At 42.6% G+C, this 16,578-nt stretch overlaps 4 protein-coding genes across 9 annotated transcripts; 3 read left to right on the forward strand and 1 right to left on the reverse strand.

Moving 5' to 3' along the window:
* The first annotated feature begins 124 nt into the window (after positions 1-124).
* ift52 (intraflagellar transport 52 homolog (Chlamydomonas)) lies at positions 125-3,627 on the forward strand. Its single transcript, XM_037251641.1, has 13 exons — positions 125-600; positions 692-779; positions 896-1,025; positions 1,128-1,203; positions 1,296-1,367; positions 1,446-1,572; positions 1,655-1,738; positions 1,945-2,013; positions 2,097-2,251; positions 2,324-2,411; positions 2,999-3,107; positions 3,196-3,341; positions 3,414-3,627. The coding sequence occupies exons 1-13, from the start codon at positions 482-484 to the stop codon at positions 3,417-3,419; spliced, it is 1,269 nt and encodes a 422-aa protein (XP_037107536.1). The 5' UTR covers positions 125-481; the 3' UTR covers positions 3,420-3,627.
* A 174-nt stretch (positions 3,628-3,801) lies between these two features.
* mybl2b (v-myb avian myeloblastosis viral oncogene homolog-like 2b) lies at positions 3,802-8,293 on the forward strand. Its single transcript, XM_037251630.1, has 15 exons — positions 3,802-4,049; positions 4,779-4,875; positions 4,978-5,049; positions 5,130-5,222; positions 5,293-5,513; positions 5,596-5,725; positions 5,812-5,871; positions 5,957-6,178; positions 6,369-6,635; positions 6,714-6,844; positions 6,917-7,016; positions 7,125-7,235; positions 7,394-7,501; positions 7,584-7,712; positions 7,828-8,293. Exons 1-15 carry the CDS (start codon positions 4,030-4,032, stop codon positions 7,921-7,923), a joined length of 1,857 nt encoding a protein of 618 aa, XP_037107525.1. The 5' UTR covers positions 3,802-4,029; the 3' UTR covers positions 7,924-8,293.
* A 360-nt stretch (positions 8,294-8,653) lies between these two features.
* On the forward strand, positions 8,654-14,241 carry rpn2 (ribophorin II). Of its 2 annotated transcripts, XM_037251628.1 has the most exons (18): positions 8,654-8,733; positions 9,022-9,209; positions 9,315-9,410; positions 9,694-9,869; positions 9,949-10,024; positions 10,092-10,226; positions 10,301-10,477; positions 10,553-10,671; positions 10,756-10,861; positions 11,009-11,100; positions 11,177-11,291; positions 11,370-11,564; positions 11,652-11,738; positions 11,814-11,909; positions 12,170-12,245; positions 12,556-12,685; positions 13,116-13,213; positions 13,656-14,241. In XM_037251628.1, exons 1-17 carry the CDS (start codon positions 8,721-8,723, stop codon positions 13,165-13,167), a joined length of 1,929 nt encoding a protein of 642 aa, XP_037107523.1. In that variant the 5' UTR covers positions 8,654-8,720; the 3' UTR covers positions 13,168-13,213; positions 13,656-14,241. The 2 variants fall into 2 exon arrangements, with proteins under 2 accessions (XP_037107523.1, XP_037107524.1); XM_037251629.1 differs by lacking the exon at positions 13,116-13,213.
* Positions 14,242-14,255: 14 nt separating this feature from the next.
* ghrh (growth hormone releasing hormone) lies at positions 14,256-16,090 on the reverse strand. Of its 5 annotated transcripts, none has more exons than XM_037251647.1 (6): positions 15,976-16,090; positions 15,684-15,791; positions 15,381-15,479; positions 14,832-14,936; positions 14,610-14,734; positions 14,256-14,537 (listed from the first exon to the last, which is right to left on the reverse strand). In XM_037251647.1, exons 2-5 carry the CDS (start codon positions 15,761-15,763, stop codon positions 14,617-14,619), a joined length of 402 nt encoding a protein of 133 aa, XP_037107542.1. In that variant the 5' UTR covers positions 15,764-15,791; positions 15,976-16,090; the 3' UTR covers positions 14,256-14,537; positions 14,610-14,616. The 5 variants fall into 5 exon arrangements, with proteins under 5 accessions (XP_037107542.1, XP_037107546.1, XP_037107541.1 ...); XM_037251651.1 differs by having other exon boundaries at positions 14,256-14,530; positions 15,684-15,867; XM_037251646.1 differs by having other exon boundaries at positions 15,684-15,867.
* Between the last annotated feature and the right edge of the window lie 488 nt (positions 16,091-16,578).

The raw sequence follows: 16,578 nt of genomic DNA on the forward strand, positions 1-16,578 counted from the left end.
ATTTTCTACGCACGTATTGATTTTACGACGGGTTAAACACAAGTTACTAGATAGATCGCCCCCCAATTTGCGTCAGTGGGTTTTTACGTTATATTGTGCCTGGAAACTTTCGATCAGATCTGGCAACCTGACGGGATGAGACGAAGAAGAAGCGGTTACTAAGCTAGTAGCGTACATGGTAACCGGTTTCTCCAACAGTTCACTTGAGACAGTGACTCTTTTGGATAGCTACATTTGCCGATTAAAACAGTTTTCGCGTTAATGATCGTCGCCACGTTGATAATGATGTAGGTGGAATTGAGAAGATACATTGGTTTGCAGATCTAGAGCTACCGTATGGCAACATATTAGCCTCGAAGCTAATCATGAGCTGCATCTCTGTTTAACAATTTCTTGCTTTTGCGAACATTTCTTTCGCGGAATGTTTACGAAGACTAGTGTTGTATAGCATGTATCGTTGTTGAACCTTAAAGTCATCATCATGGAAAAGGAACCGCAAAATACTGTTGTCTTCAACGCCTCCAAAAGAGAGTTGTTTACCACCAGTAGCGTGTACAAAACCATGCAAAAGCACATTAGGACTCAATGGAAAATTCAAAGGTGAGTGAGTGAGTCAGACTTTTTGTCCTCTGTGTAAAAGTGCTGACTTGAAATAAACTTTTTTTTTTTCTGTGATAAATGATTATTCTAGTATGAAGGAAGAGTTGTCATCGGACAAACTGAACGGTGTCAAGTTGTGGATAACTGCAGGCCCGAGAGAGAAGTTTACAGCATCTGAGGTTGGCTCTCAAAAGAAAATTGATTACACAATATATATTGTTCCTTATGGATGCGATAGTGGGGGGAAAAAGAAACCAAATAATACTGTCACACTAATTGTTTTGTTTTCTCTCAGTTGGAAGGACTGAAACACTATCTGGATGATGGAGGAAATATCCTGGTCATGCTTGGAGAAGGAGGAGAGAAGAAATTTGACACAAACATCAACTTTCTCCTGGAAGAATTTGGGATTATGGTTAACAACGGTGCATAATGAACATAAACTACTTTGTCACTCTGCCAATTGTCATTTTTCACTTGATGGTATCGCTAACCATGTGCGGTTTTGTTGATTTGCAATACGACAGATGCCGTTTTTCGGACCAGGTACTACAAGTACTATCATCCTAAGGAAGCACTTGTGTCTGATGGTGTGTTGAACAGGTTTGTTTACCATCCTTGAATATATCTAACGTGTATTGTTTATATCATGTGAATTTATTTGCACTGTCAAAATCTGCATTGTCCTTGTTTAGGGAGATCAGCCGGGCTGCTGGCAAATCAACGGCAGGAATAACTGAAGATGACAACATTGGAAATAACACACAGTAAAGGATTTTGGCTAGAAATCTTTTCCATTGAATGCTACATTTATTTTAACGCTGAGCCTTTCTGTATTCCTGCAGGGCTCTGTCATTTGTGTACCCATACGGTGCCACCCTGAACGTGATCAAACCGGCTGTGGCTATGCTTTCCACCGGCTCGATCTGCTTCCCCCTCCACCGGCCTGTCGTGGCCTTCTATAAAGGAAAAGTCAGCAAGTGGTCTCGTCATTTTGTACCCAATTTTTGGACCCGTAGAGTGCAGTTAATATGATTTCTCGTGTCTTATTTAGGAGAAAGGCAAATTGGTCGTCGTCGGTTCCTGCCACATGTTCAACGATCAGTTCATCGACAAAGAGGAGAATAGTAAAATTCTGGTGAGTTTGGCTTTTGGCAACACCTAAATTCTTACTATGATGTCCGATATGCAATCAAATAAGAAATGGCAGCTGATTTTAGCATAGCACACGTCAACTGTGCAGCTGAAGTTTATTGCAGTTTTCCAGAGGAAAACCTCCAAGAAGAAAGCAAAAAAAAAAAAAATGAGTTGTGGTAATTGTACTGTTCTACTTTGTTGTGACAGGGTGTCGTGCTCCAGTGGCTCATGACTGATAATATTCAGCTGAATCAGATTGATGCAGAAGACCCAGAGGTGAGTCTGTGCGATTCGGTTGGAAAAGACCACGCCATGACAAGAAATGCATTGAAAACGTATATTTTTTTAACACAATGCAGATCACAGATTACACCATGTTGCCACACATCGGATGCTTGTCAGAACAACTCACGCAGTACTTCCAAGAGGGCGACGAAAACCCCCGTGACTTCACTTCTCTTCTGGATGTTTCTTTTTTTAGTCTGTCAACGGACACTTTGCCCCAAGTCGTCAGGTAAAATCCAAAGGCGTTGGAAGCATTTGTGTGTTGCGGCACTCCAGACTGCCTTCTGTCTGTTCTCCACAGTGTGTATAAGCATCTCAATGTCAAAGAAGAGCCGCTTCAGCTAATTGCGCCACAGTTTGAGACCCCGCTGCCACAGTTGCAACCCGCTGTGAGTATCTAGTCGACATTCCGTGTCCTATATATTAAAACCAGGCTTGCTCACACAGGAACAAAGCTAGAAAAAGATGCACTTTCCCCCACTGTTAGCTGTGTTGGTGCGTTTACAGACGTGTGCGCACATATTGTATACATGGGCCACAGCAGCGAAACTAATTAGTGCAGTTGGGAACATCAACAGCGGTCCAACAAGAACGTGTTTGTGTCAGCGTGTACTATGTGTGTCTTCCTCTTGCCAACACACGCATGCAAAAGTCAATTTACTGGTCAAACGTTAGCACCCCTCCAAGGTGATAAAAGGACAACAGCTCTAGACAGAAACCAGGAGTTGCACTCTGGGCTTTTCATAAAGTTACCAAGATCCTCATCAACCTCGTGGACTGTTCTCTTTAGAAACAATTTTATGTTGTTGGCTGCAGATGCTATTTTTCCATTGCTTTAATCATTCATTCTTCATTAGGTTGACTGAATTAAAAGTGAAGTACCTACTTTTCTTCAACTGAATGCCTTGTCATTGCAAGTTAATTTCAAAAGAGCAGTTTGAGCAAGGTAGCAGATTTAGCATATTTTCCCTTCCAGGTCTTTCCTCCAATCTTGAGCGATTTGTCGCCACCGGGGCTGGACCTCTTTGACTTAGATGAAGCTTTCTCTTCGGAGAAAGTACGCCTAGCTCAGCTCACCAATAAATGTAAGTTTAGTCATTGAACTCAAAGGGACGGAAGGCTGATGTTGAAAGGGATGATGCTTACATTTTTATTGTCTGGGTCTGCTCATAGGCACAGATGACGACCTTGAATTTTACATCAGGAAATGCGGTGAAATTCTCGGCGTGACTCCCAAGTTGGACAAAGAGCACAGGGATGCTAAGCACATATTGGAGCACATTTTCTTCCAAGTTGCAGAGTTCAAGAAACTCAATCAAGTGAGAGCGCTTAGAAAGATACATCTAGTGTACATTAAAGTATTGAACTAATTCGGAGTTGTTTTGTTTCAGGAGTAAGATGTCAACTCTGAGAATGCGGTTCACCCCTTCTGGATCTTTTTTAAAGAAACACTCCCATTTCTGTGCTGATGTTGGCATATTTGTTGTTCACCCCAACAAGCACCATGTTTTTTTTAAATGAATTCAATGTTTTATGGACTTTAAAGTGCAAAATATATTGTAAATATCAAAGCAATTAAAATCATTGGTGCATTCCATAAATGTTTTCTGACTGCAGCTACTTCCTTATTAGTATAGGTCACAGTCTTTACCAAATCTTCTTGTCTGCATAACGGTTCTAATTACTCATATTTACAAATATTTTTATCTCGTTTTTGTCGACGCGCATATGTACTGCGCATGACGTCACTACGCGTTCAACGTCAACGGAAGGGCGCGAGATAGAAATCCAGGAGCGCGGACAGACCAGATAGGCGGGCGGGCGCGGATCTGTTAGCCGCCTCTGTGCTAAAGACTTGGGTGGAACAGCAGCAATTCTGCAAACAAAATCAACTTCTGACGGTACCGTGAAGGCAGTGCATCCAAACCCAATCCGAACATTTGTGCACATGACGTGCAAGGGCAGCGGGACGAGCATTTGGATCGCAAAGAGAAAAAACGGGGGGAAATGTCCTGGTGGCCGCGCGGGTAAGATGCCGATTGTTGTTATTGAAATTAGCCGAACTGTATCATCGATACCCTTTCTTTGACCCCCGACAATTTTTACGTGTTGACGTTACAAGACTCATCTGGTTGTCGAACGTGATGAGTTAGTTTGTGTAGGAGCATATTTGACCTCATTACTGCTGTGTCTGCCGCCTTTTCCGGGCCGGACCAGCACGTATAACAGGCTCGATCGTTTCGCTTTTACTTCGTTTTTTTTTTTTTTCTTCTTCTTCTTCTGTGATCCAAACGCCAATTTGTTGACTTATGATTTAAGACGAAGTTTGCAAGTTGCGTGTGCTGCCAGGGCGTATTCAACTTTTTCACCCAGCTCGATCAGTTGACACCTCTGTTTGTGTGCCTCGTGTGATGCCTTTTGATTTGTTTGATGATTTTTGATACCTTTGAGCCTTTCTTTGATGACTTTTGAAGTTGTGGTTAGCCATATAACATTTAGGTTCTCCTAAAGTGCGCCCTGGCTATTAGTAATAGCAATCTGTCAACCCCAAAGTTTTTAGCAGCCTTTGCAAAGAACTCTGGCCTTCATTCTAGCGAGCAAGCCAATGATATTGTGGGAAAAAATCCTGCAGACTCTTCTTCGCAATAGTGTGGAGATCTTAGCTTTTAACACAGCTTGAGACTCTGCAGTTGCAGCACTTAGTTTGTGTTCTTAGAGTACTGTTTAGCTAAGCTTAGGGTTGTTGTTTTTTACAGTGAGGAGGGGGAAGACAACCAGAATCCTGACACCGATTCAGATGTTGCAGAGCAGAAAGATGGTGGCAAAGTAAAAGTCAAGTGGACACTGGAGGAGGTGATCTGACACAACGTTCACATTGTTTGAGTATAATAACGTCTTGTTACTTAATTTGAGACTTTTTCGTGAGACTGAACATTCTGGATTGCCTGCCTACAGGATGACAAGCTAAAGGCGCTGGTTCAAAAACTGGGACAGAATGATTGGAAAAATGTTGCCAGTCATATCCCAGTGAGTTGACCTATTTTTAATGATCTATTGTGTGCAAGGTTCTCTTGATATCCGAATGACTTTGGTTCTTTCTTGTTTAGAATCGTACCGAAAACCAATGTCAGCATCGTTGGTTTAAGGTTTTGGATCCTGACCTCATTAAAGGCCCTTGGACAAAAGAAGAAGATGACAAGGTAGGTTATTTGGGATGCAGTTTGACGGAAGGGTTCTTGGATGCCACATACCTTTCATTGTGTTACTCAGGTCATAGAGCTTGTAAATCTCTATGGTAACAAACAATGGAGTCTGGTCGCCAAGCATCTGAAGGGCAGGGTAGGAAAGCAGTGTCGAGAGCGCTGGCACAACCATCTCAACCCCTGCGTGAAGAAGTCTTCATGGACGGCCGAGGAGGACCTCATCATCTATAAGGCTCACTGTCTCCTTGGAAATCGCTGGGCTGAGATTGCAAAGCTCTTGCCAGGAAGGTAACTTTGCCGTGGTCAGCAATTTGAAATCGTGGCCTTTCTCAAAGGCGTTTTCACATCCTCTGCAAATATTATCCAACAGGACGGATAATGCAGTCAAGAATCACTGGAACGCAACCATTAAGCGCAAAGTCGAAATGGGCTTCTACTCAAGAGAAGATTTTACACCTCGTGAGGTTGAAGAGCTGCTAGCTCACGTGAAAGATTTGCAGGTGGTTGGCGTTAAGAGTAATACATATATTATTATACATTCGTATTTACTATATAGCCTCCTAATATTGTGATTTTGGTTGCACAGATGCCCAGTTGCTCTCAAGATCACGCTGACCCCGACTCTGAGCGGGAAACGCACACCCTAGTAAGCAGCTACTCGTACAGTTGTCGCTTGTATTGTAAATTAATCTGCAATATTTTGACAATAATCCTAATCAACTATTTGTCAGCGTACTAAATGTCTTCACACGTCGCAGGAAATGTCAGCCCTAAGCACCGTTAATGGCGATGACGAGGCAGGTCCTTCCCGGGCCGTGACCTCACCAAAGGACAGTTTAAGTCCTCTGTCGGAGGCAGGCAGCACAGGAGAGACCCAGTGGGTTGTGGACAACGCTGGCTTTCTCTCCCCCACGGGGCCAGCATTGAAGGAAGTCCTGGACATGGTGGACGCGGTAGTATTCACTAATACGTGATATTACATTTGAACGCCATGCGACAAGCACTCCAAGTTATACCTTTGTCGTATTAAATTGAAAATATACAACTCTATATGGGGGGGGGAAAAACAAAACTATAATACTGATTTCCAAGGAATTTCATAGCCGTATGAATAACCCATGAGCATGCTTCTTTGTATGCCAGGACCTTGATGCCTGGTGTAACCTCGCAGCGTTCGACTTGCCTGAAGAGAACCCAAGCCCAGAACGCCACCAGTTCCGTCTGGAAGCCAGTGCCCTTCAGGAGTTAAGCAAATCGAGCAAAGGAGAACTCATACCCATTTCCCCTGGCGGCATCACGCCTCCATCCATATTGAATCATCGAAGTCGGAGACACTTGTCTCCGGATGCTAATGGTTTAGTGACACCAAAGAGCACACCGGTCAAGATATTGCCATTTTCACCCTCTCAAGTAAGTCAACTTCCCCTGGCTACTGATGCTGTTGTCCACAAAGGGTCAACGCGTGTTCACTTTCAAATGTTGCCGCAGTTCCTGAACTTGTGGACCAAGCAGGACACTCACGACCTGGAGAACCCATCGCTCACATCCACCCCAGTGTGCAGCCAGAAGACCACTGTGACCACACCGCTGCAGAGGGACAAGACTCCAATCAACTCTGTGTAAGGGTTCAGCTCTGATGTGCTTATTGTTTTGGGGGGGGGATATATTTTTCACTGTCTGTCTGCTTGTAGATTTGTTACACCCAACCGCAAGTCTGAGCTCTATATGATGCCGCGCACTCCGACACCATTCAAAAATGCCATGGAGAAATACGGCCCTCTCCGACCTCTGGTAACCATGAGCACAAGCAGTTTGTGTGCACGCGTTCAGTGTTTTTTTTTGGTTTTTTTTGGCCTGGCATACATATTGCATACTGTACCTTCTTTTCTGTTGTCTCAGCCTCAGACGCCGAACCTTGAGGATGACATTCAAGAAGTGATCCTCAGAGATGTGGGTACTGACTTGGCGTTGGAACTTCCATTTGTTCCTGAGCAAAGACGCAAAGCTGTGGTAACTGATGATTTTTATTGATCACATATGAACTTTTTTCAGAGTAGGGGTGTAACTTCTTCTAAGGCCTCTGACAAGGCTCATTTATTTATTTTTTTAGAAATTCTAACCTAGGCAGAAAGCATAATTGATCTTTTGCTGATTTGTTTTGTTCCTAGCATCGCCCTCCAATGAAGAAAGTTCGCAAGTCATTGGCACTAGATGACTGCCAAGTAATGCCCAAGTCCAAACGCAAATCTAAGACTGAAGCCAAAATTTGCATCAAGGTGACCACTTAAAAAAACAAACAATTGGATGCCATTTTGACATAAATATAATGATTCTTTTTTTTTCTTCCCTTGCTTACAGGAGGAACCTGTAAGAGTTGATATTAACTCCTCATTTTGCCGTAAAAATCATGAAAATATTTTGAATCAGGGATTTCTTTTGGGGCCAAGTGACTGCGCTATTTTTCCCAGCGTCGTGCCCTCAATACAGGTAGGTTGTTGTAAAAGCGCTATATAAATTAAAATGTATTGAATTTGTTTATTTAATTTGTCAAAGTATCTGATATGGTCGAATGCTCTTGTGCCATCCTTTTCTTTCTCGCTAGATGTCCAAAGACTGGGAGGCCATCGCATGTGGGCAAACTAAAGATCAGCTCATTATGACGGAGAAAGCAAGGCGCTTCCTGCGCGGCATAAAATAACACAATGCAAACAGAACTCTGGTGTTGTCCTGAGACTACTCGCACCTTTGTACCAACTTGTTACACAAACACAACAGAATGCTCTGATGTTTGCTTTTGTACCATTGTGAAGAAAAGTACTGTACGCGCCTTGTAAATGTTATAACATGTTGGAACAACTTACTGTAGTAGTCAACATGTTTACTGTGTAACTTAAATTGAAAACGTCTGCAGGGACACACTGAAATGTCATTGCTTTTAGATTTTGTCTAATTCCAAATGCCACCTAAATAGCAATCAAACATTTTTGTCAGGAAATATAGTTGAACATTCAACTAAGAAAATAATGCTTGGATACTTTTGTAATCAATGAAAATGGTTTTGCATTGCATATGTGTGCATGTGTCTTTTTGGTCACTTGAGCAAATGTTAGAAAATATGATTCCATTTGGTAGTTAATATTGTCAAAACGGTGTGCACCTACAGTATATATACACTTAAACGCAATAGAGTTTGCTATGCAAAAATGTCGACCTATGAATATGGAATGTTGCTGAAATCTTTAAAAATACCAAATAACAGTACATGGACAAAACCAGAATAAAATGACGAATGCTTCTCAACTCTACAAGAGATATTTCAAAATGTCATCAAATTCAACACATCCAGTGATTGAATAACAATCTAATGATTTGAAGAGCCCCGCAATGTGCATTATTGTGAAACGCAAACCGGATATGACATGTCAATCTTGGCAGGTCAAGCAGTACACCGGAAACAATCGTCCGTTTTGGTGACGCTGCATTAGACTACGAGACATGCAACTGATCAGTGAGTGAATGAATCATTGTTTTATCATGCATTGCAGTACTTTCTCAAATATTTAATAGCCATCGTATTATGTATACAATGAAATGTTGCATTGTGCTGAATGTGTAGAAAATTAGCGCACGGGCTTCTGTATCAAAGCGCCGCTTCCTACTGTAGTTAGCTAGCTTTTACTGTGTAGCCAACGTCTGAATGAGTGCGCGGCGACAAAATAAAAAGCATCGTTGTGTCTATAAATTCACAATTTAACAATCCTAAGCGTGTATGAAGGTTATTTGCGTGTGTTCGCAGGGCTTCTCGGGTTGGTCCTCAGTCTGGCTCTCGCTGGAGCTCAGACGCTAACCCCAGGTCATTATCTTTCCCTCCCCGATATTGCTCGACTTCAAAATCTCCTGAGCGAGTCCTTCACAGACCTGGAGTCGGCCTACTACTCTGTAGTCGGCCTCACCAGTCTTGGAGCCAGTGTTCCTGATCACAAGGCACGTAAAGCGTTCTTCTATCCTCTTGGACGCTTTGCCCGTCGTTAGACGCGTAACACATTCTTTGTTTTGTGATTTGAAATTTCTTGTATGGTTATTTTATAGGAGGTATGCCAGTTCCTAAAGTCCCAGCTTGATCCCTCCAGTGTCGACTCGATCTTTTTTGCAGCGGAGACCAGCCGAGCCTTATCTGGATGTGAGGTATGAGAGCATAACCTAGGCTCATTCATTTCCAGACAACTATATCTCTTTATGGAGTCATATTTTCTCTCTAATGCTTAAAAGGTGCAAGCTATTGACTCATAAGGCACTTTTCCTTTGTTGCCTCCATTAGTTGTATTACCTCACATATCAAAGTGCAAAAAAAAAGTAATTATTCTTAAAGGCCAACACATACTGCCACAAAACTGCAAAAGCAGACATTTTCAAATTGTGACATCAATGTGGCAGATGCTGCAAAGGTTCCTTTTCTGACACTTCCTAGATCCCTGTGAGCAATGAAACCAGAGACATCCTTCTGGCTACTGTCAGCGAAGACTCCACCATGTCTCAGATTCACCGGGCCGTGAGCGCGATTAGCTCCTTGGGGCTCCCTCTGACCTCTCAGGAGGTCGTCAGCGCGCTCACAGCTCGCATCAACAAAGAGGACAATGTTGTGGCGTAAGTTGCGTTAGATTTGGTATGTGTTTTGTTTTTTGTTTTCTTTCTAGAATCTGATTATTTTTGTGTTTTTGGACAGCATTACATTAGCTCTGCAAACAGCCACCCGCCTTTCTCCACATGCAGAACTTGAAGGAATACTTGAGGAAATTGAGGTGAGGTCTTTAACCTCCACAAGGTGGTGCTGTGGCACTTGTCTACATGTGCCGTTTTTCCTCTCAGGATCTGACCGCACGTTTAGATGATCTTGGTGGTATCTTCCTTCATTTCGAAGAGGGTCTCGAGGCCACCGCCACGTTTGTAACTGCAGCGTATGCCCTGTCAGATCATGTGAATGTAGAGCCACCCTTCAAACAGGTATGATAAATTAGTCATTGGTGGCGATATGTTTGTTGCTAAAATTCTGAGGTGACTTTGTTCTCCCCCCCCAGGACCAAGTCATTCAGCTGGTGAACTCCATTTTTAGCAAGAAGTCCTGGGACTCTCTGGCCGAGGCCTTCAGCGTGGCAAACGCTGCCGCTACCCTCTCTAACAACCGTTTTCATGTTCCGGTGGTGGTCAACTCTCACGGCCCGCCCACCGTATCGCACAGCCAGCCCACCCTGCAGGTAGAACAGCAGGATGCCGCCGCAGTATTTATCTGCTGTTGAATTACCTCAAGTCATTTTGTTTGTCATACCCAGATCCTTGTTACTGACGTCATGTCTCAGCCTCTGGCCTCAGCCAACGTGCAAGTGGAATCTGCGTACGCTATGGCCTCCAAGAGTGTCATTCTTGGCCAAGCACCATTCACTCTCAATGAGTAGGTGTCCATAACATTTGTGGATGATGCATCGCAAAATTCAGTCGAGCATATTGTGTGAAATGATTGTTTGCTGCGTTTCAGCGGTGTCTTTGAACTGAACTTCATGTCCCAGCAACCGGCCAGTGGATATTACCAGTTCACGGTTTCTGTGACTGGTGATAGCCGCTTGATTGCCAATCACGTCGAGGTGAGTTTCTGTCAAATTGCAAAGCAAGCGGCCATAGACAATAAAAGTGCATTTTTCTGTGTATAGCCCTAATTGAACTTCAATGACATTAGCGTTCTCATTCGATACAATCGACTTTATTTGCCATTTTGTTGTCATGCCGTGTAGCTTAAGGTGAAGGTGTCTACTGAGGTGGCTGTTACCAATATGGACCTCTCTGTGGTGGATAAAGACCAGAGCATTGGCACAAAGACCACCAGGTCAGAAACCAAGACACACCTTTTTCCTTTCACTGGACGCTAGCCAGCGACTAATTGTTGTTTTCATATGATCCAGGGTGCAGTATCCTTCCAAAGCCAAGAGCTCGTTCACCGCAGACAGTCACCAGAACTTTGCCATGGCCTTCCAGCTGGTTGACGTCAATACTGGAATGGAACTGACGCCCCATCAGGTTTGTCCTCGCCGCAGGGCGTGAACATTTTACCTCCAAGAGTCCCTCGAGATTTGCAACGTCTTTTCTTTCTCCCAGACTTTTGTGCGACTGCACAACCAGAAAACGGGCCAAGAGGTTGTTTTTGTTGCCGAGCCTGACGCCAAGGGTCTGTACAAGTTTGAGTTGGACGCAGCGGAGCGGAAAACCGAATTCGCCCTCATCTCTGGTACTTATGCCCTTTACCTCATGGTTGGGGATGCTACTCTGGAGAACCCTATCATGTGGAATGTGGTGAGTGTCGTCAGCGCACACTAAAAATCTTGTCTCGCAAACCATGCCTGGCGTGTTGACATTTATTCGTCTTCGGGCTGTTCACAGGCTGATGTTGTCCTGAAGTTTGTGGACGAGGACGCCCCGGCTACCATTCAACCTAAGACTCTTTACGTACCCAAGCCAGAAATCCAAGTATAGCCGCTTTTTTGTCATTCATTTTCCAAATGACATCAGGCAGTCTTAGTAAACGTTCTCCTGCCTCTGCAGCATTTATTCAGGGAACCAGAGAAGAAGCCGCCAACAGTCGTTTCCAACGCCTTCACTGCACTCGTCCTGTCGCCACTCCTGCTTCTGCTCATCCTGGTAGTACTAGTGCATTCCAGAACTTATTTTTATGCTTATCGGGTTAACTGACAGGAGTTGATCTGTTGCTAGATAGCCAGCTGAATTGATACTTTGATTGTCCACTATACTCGTTTTGACAGAATTTGTGGTTTTCACTGATGGTTATTGATAGAATAAGAGATTTACATAGGAAACTGGAAAACATTTTTCCCACTGCTTTCTTTGCATCTTTTCAATGTGAAAAGAATGACACCGTTCTATATCTCCTGTCTTTGCAGTGGATTAAGCTCGGGGCAAACATTTCCAACTTCAGCTTTTCTCCCAGCACCCTTCTCTTCCATGTTGGGCATGCAGGTTGGTCTCGCTTTTTAAAACCGTAGATTGTGCTTTCGGCACTTTTTTTTTTTTTTTTTTGTGCTTAGTGTGGCACTTAGAATGCATTGATGATATGTGCCTAATTTAGTCAATTTGCTAATGAAACCTTCGTGTGGGCCAGAACCCAACATTCTCCTTTTTAAAAGCGATGCATTCATTTGATTCGTTTATATATTTAAAGTACATTCAGAAGTATAAATGTAATTTACGCATGGCAGAATCTGTGTCAAATGCTTGGGTTATTAATTAAGTTATTCTTTTTTTTTTAATTATTATTTTTATTTTCCAGCTCTGCTGGGCCTGATGTACGTCTACTGGACCCACTTGAACATGTTCCAGACTCTTAAGTACCTGGCGATTATAGGTGCTGTTACATTCTTGGCCGGGAACCGCATGCTGGCGCAGAAAGCTGTGAAGAGGTGTGTATCGATGGCGCGTTGAGACAAAAGATTTCTTGGAGAGTTTCTGATCCTTGAGATTGAGCGAGAGGGCAGATATGAAGTACTTTGGCGCTCGGAGGCCTCTCCATAGTTGCTTGGTCCAAAATAGTGAAAAGTGCTGTCCTTGTGGCTCGTGCCAGCCATGCGCTTCCTCAGGGAAGACACCTGACTGCGAGAGAGATGAGTGTGAGTGGGCAATTTCTTGTCTCTTGAGTGAGCAATTTGTCACTTGAGTCACTGCCCTGAAGATATTTCCCTGGCTTCACTTTTCCTCCTCTGCTTCCTCTTTTTAACCCTTTTCACGCAAGTAGGCAACTCCAACTAATGAAGTGTTTCTGAGGATTGTTCTAATTTCTGCCATCTTGGTCGCCTTTATCGACATGCCGCTGTCTCTTTACTCCTCTTTCAGGATTGCCGCCGAGCAAAGTAGTCGGTTGGCAAAGTATAGGAGCCTCCGATAAAGCGCCGCTTTTGTAACAAAAGAGCTGGTTGTGCTCCCAGTCCAAAGTAAGAACTTCCACGTAGTCTGCACCGCAGTGCATCTGCATCCGTAGAGTGGCTGGCGGCATGCGTGGCTGTGTAGCGCGCACACTCACTCATCCTGACGTAGCCTTTTCCTCGTTTGTTGTTTTGCACTAATCACTCCGTGAACATTACAACAACCGTGTAGCCATGTCCACACTGCACTACTCCCTCCATTGGTTTTACACTCCACCTGTGCCATTTTGTACATAACTGAATTGAGATTGCTGTGTTGTGAGACAAAGTCATCAGCATTGTTTGCATCCTCGATACGACTTGTGGTTTATTTTTGCTCTGATTCTGTATTTAAATGCATGTTCCGTTTAGTTGTCACATTCTTTACCCCCCACCCCCTTGTGTGTTTCGCTCCTCAAGAGAAACTGGCTGATATCAGTCGTATAAACGCACTCTCCTTTTCTTCCCACAGACTTGAGAAAAAATAAACTTAGGACATTAAAGGCAGGCACTGAAGGAGCACACGTTTTCCCCCCTTGGAGTCGATCAACAATGCATCCCATCAGTCACACTTTGGAACAGTCTTAACGGTTGAAGAATGAGTTGCTGAATGGAAGGAAATTGAGAAACGCTTCAAAGGTCTTTGAGATCCGACTGTTTTGTAATGCTATTGATCATTGCACTTCATCTTCCTGTGAGATTATTTTTACGTGTTGTACAACATGCTGGTGTTGTCAGTGTGCTCTGATTTTTTTTTTTTTTTTTAAATGATTGTTTTTGTGGTTTCTTGGTGGAATTAAGTTTTTTTTTTTTTTTTTTTTGTACATTACCATTTGAGACATTACCGTTACCATTGCAAAGTTTATACTCGGTGTGTCTCAGCTGCTCATCGACATGTCAGCCGATCTTCAAATTCTACCAACTGTTTGTGTGTCAAGGTTGACCTTATTTCGTATTTGATACAAATTTGCATCCCCAAGTTAAATTGTTCACAACACATGCGATATTTGAGAACACATTTTTTCTTATTCAGTAATAAAGAAATGGAGGCGAATTAAGTTTTTCGGTCTGTGTTTCCTTCACATCGTCCACCTGCATCTGGAACTAGGAGGCGAGGAAATGTTTGACTTAGTGTTGTTTATTCAGTTTCATTAAATTTGACTTTGAAGGCAGTATAATCATGACAATTAAAATGCTACTTCAAAAGTGGCGGGAGACCATGAGTGTTCCAGAACAGGTGTTTCGCAACCTTTATTGAGCAAAGTAGAAAAGTCTCAGGGCACACCACAAAACAAAAATGGTTCTTCATACATGCTTCTTCCAGTTTGTATCTGTGTCCTCTCCTCTCTGCAGTCTGTAGCGAACAAAGAGTTGAGTCAGAGCAATTCTAACATGCCATTTCCTGTGCAGTATCACAACTGTTTACCTGAGCCTCATGGCATTTCATCAAGTCCTCTGTATCTCTGATTGCTCTGAATGGACGTCAGATCTTCTTTGTACGTTCCTTCATAGATATCCGACTGGCGTTTCATATAGCTCGCACTTTCGTCTCTAGAAAAAGAATGCTAGTGATTCGGCTTTCATTGTGTCACAGTCATACGATGGCGCAATAATATCCTCTGTTGTGCTTTGAAGGTTGTTAACTTACCCGAGACGTTTGCCCATGATGGTCTGAAGAAACTTCCTAGCAGATATTTGGCCCAACACTTTCCTGTAGCTATTTGTAAAGATGGCATCAGCATGGCGGCCCAAGCTGAAATTATGAAATAGCTTTAAAAGTGAGTGCGACTTCTTTGATATTGAGAACACAAAGAGATAACAGTTTCATATGCACTCCTGAAATAATACATTTTCTTTAAATTATTTGGAGGTAAAGCATTGTTACGAAGCTAGCTTGTAGAATGGTTTGGTCATGCACTACAGTCCTGACCTTTGAACTATACAAAATAGATTACAGCTTTCAAATTTTGTCTTTTCCAAATTTACATCAGTGCAAGTGTGTTTAAATAAATAAACAATAGATGCAGCTCAAATGTAAATGGCAGTATATTTTTTTAGAATTAAAAAAAATTGAATTGAAAGCTAAACTGCTGTTTTCTTATATTTATCAAATTCAAACATTTTCCATCTACAGCAAATAATCACAAATCAATCCATCTCACTCATCTAATACTTCACAGGGGAGTGTGGTGCTGACCGCAAGTCTGTTCTCTCTTGGGCAGAACTTGTGTTTTCTATCTGCTCTGGATTCTTGGCAGAAGATGTCATCAAGATGGATGTGTCCCTCTGGCCAAACCTGAGAATTGCCAATGAAATATTTATAGTGATGTATTCAACTGTATTCCTAACATTTTATTTCACGGTACATTTTTTCAGTCACAAAGTCACAGAAGAAATCACAACAGTCTTTTAATATTCTAAAAAAGAAATGAAAGGAATTTCAAATTACTTTAACAATGACACTGTCCAGCATTAGCGAGATGAGCTTGGTAACGCTTACCTGATGGACGGGTATAGTGGGGATCCCGATATTGACATGAAGAGGCAATAAAAGAGCAGCAATGCAGTTTTCTCCATCATAATGGTTGTCCTGTAGAAGAATGGACCTCTAAAGGGAATGGCAGCAGCAGAAATGAAATTAGAAAAAATACTGGATCCGCACTTCTCCTCCAAGAGCAACTTCTCTGCAATGTGAAATGTACAGGGCAAAGGAAAAATAAACTTTGCATGTTCAAGATGATAAAAGCAGAAATGACATTGTATTGTAATTGAAAGGGCTTTCACTCACCTACCTTGATTTTGTGTGTAGTTCTCTAGAGTTCTTGCTGTTCCTCTTTATACTTTGCTACGCACCCTCATTATCTCTCACTGCCACAAAATACTGCAACACCGAAGGGAATGGGTTCTCCTGCATCCATGGTCAGTTTATAGTCAACCTCCCAGTCACTCCCACATGATCAGACATGCTCACTCCCCCTTCTTGACTTTACACGCTTGCTCTCTCAGGCTCTCATTGTCACAGTACGTTTAAAAAAATAAAAAGCTATATATAAACTAGATTTTACCTATTACGATTGATGCAAATATTTGACATTGGTTATGGTGAAAGGCAACGTTGAAAACACTTCACACCAGACCAGTGTTTAGTTATACAGTACACATTTAATTTGTTGTTAGTTACCTTAGTTAAAATGAAATTGCAGTGAAAAAGTAGTTTGTATATGTGTAGTATAGCAGATGTATTAAAAATTATGCCACCATGTCTGTGACAGGTATCAAACTCAAGGCCGGGCCAGATCTAGGCCACTACATCAGTTTATGTGCGTCAACTACAAATTCTTGCTGAAATACATTGAAAACTATTTATTTTTATTTTTTAATAGCATTTTGAAAAC

The sequence above is a fragment of the Syngnathus acus genome, chromosome 5, assembly GCF_901709675.1.
Source record: "Syngnathus acus chromosome 5, fSynAcu1.2, whole genome shotgun sequence".
Classification (NCBI taxonomy): Eukaryota; Metazoa; Chordata; class Actinopteri; order Syngnathiformes; family Syngnathidae; genus Syngnathus; species Syngnathus acus.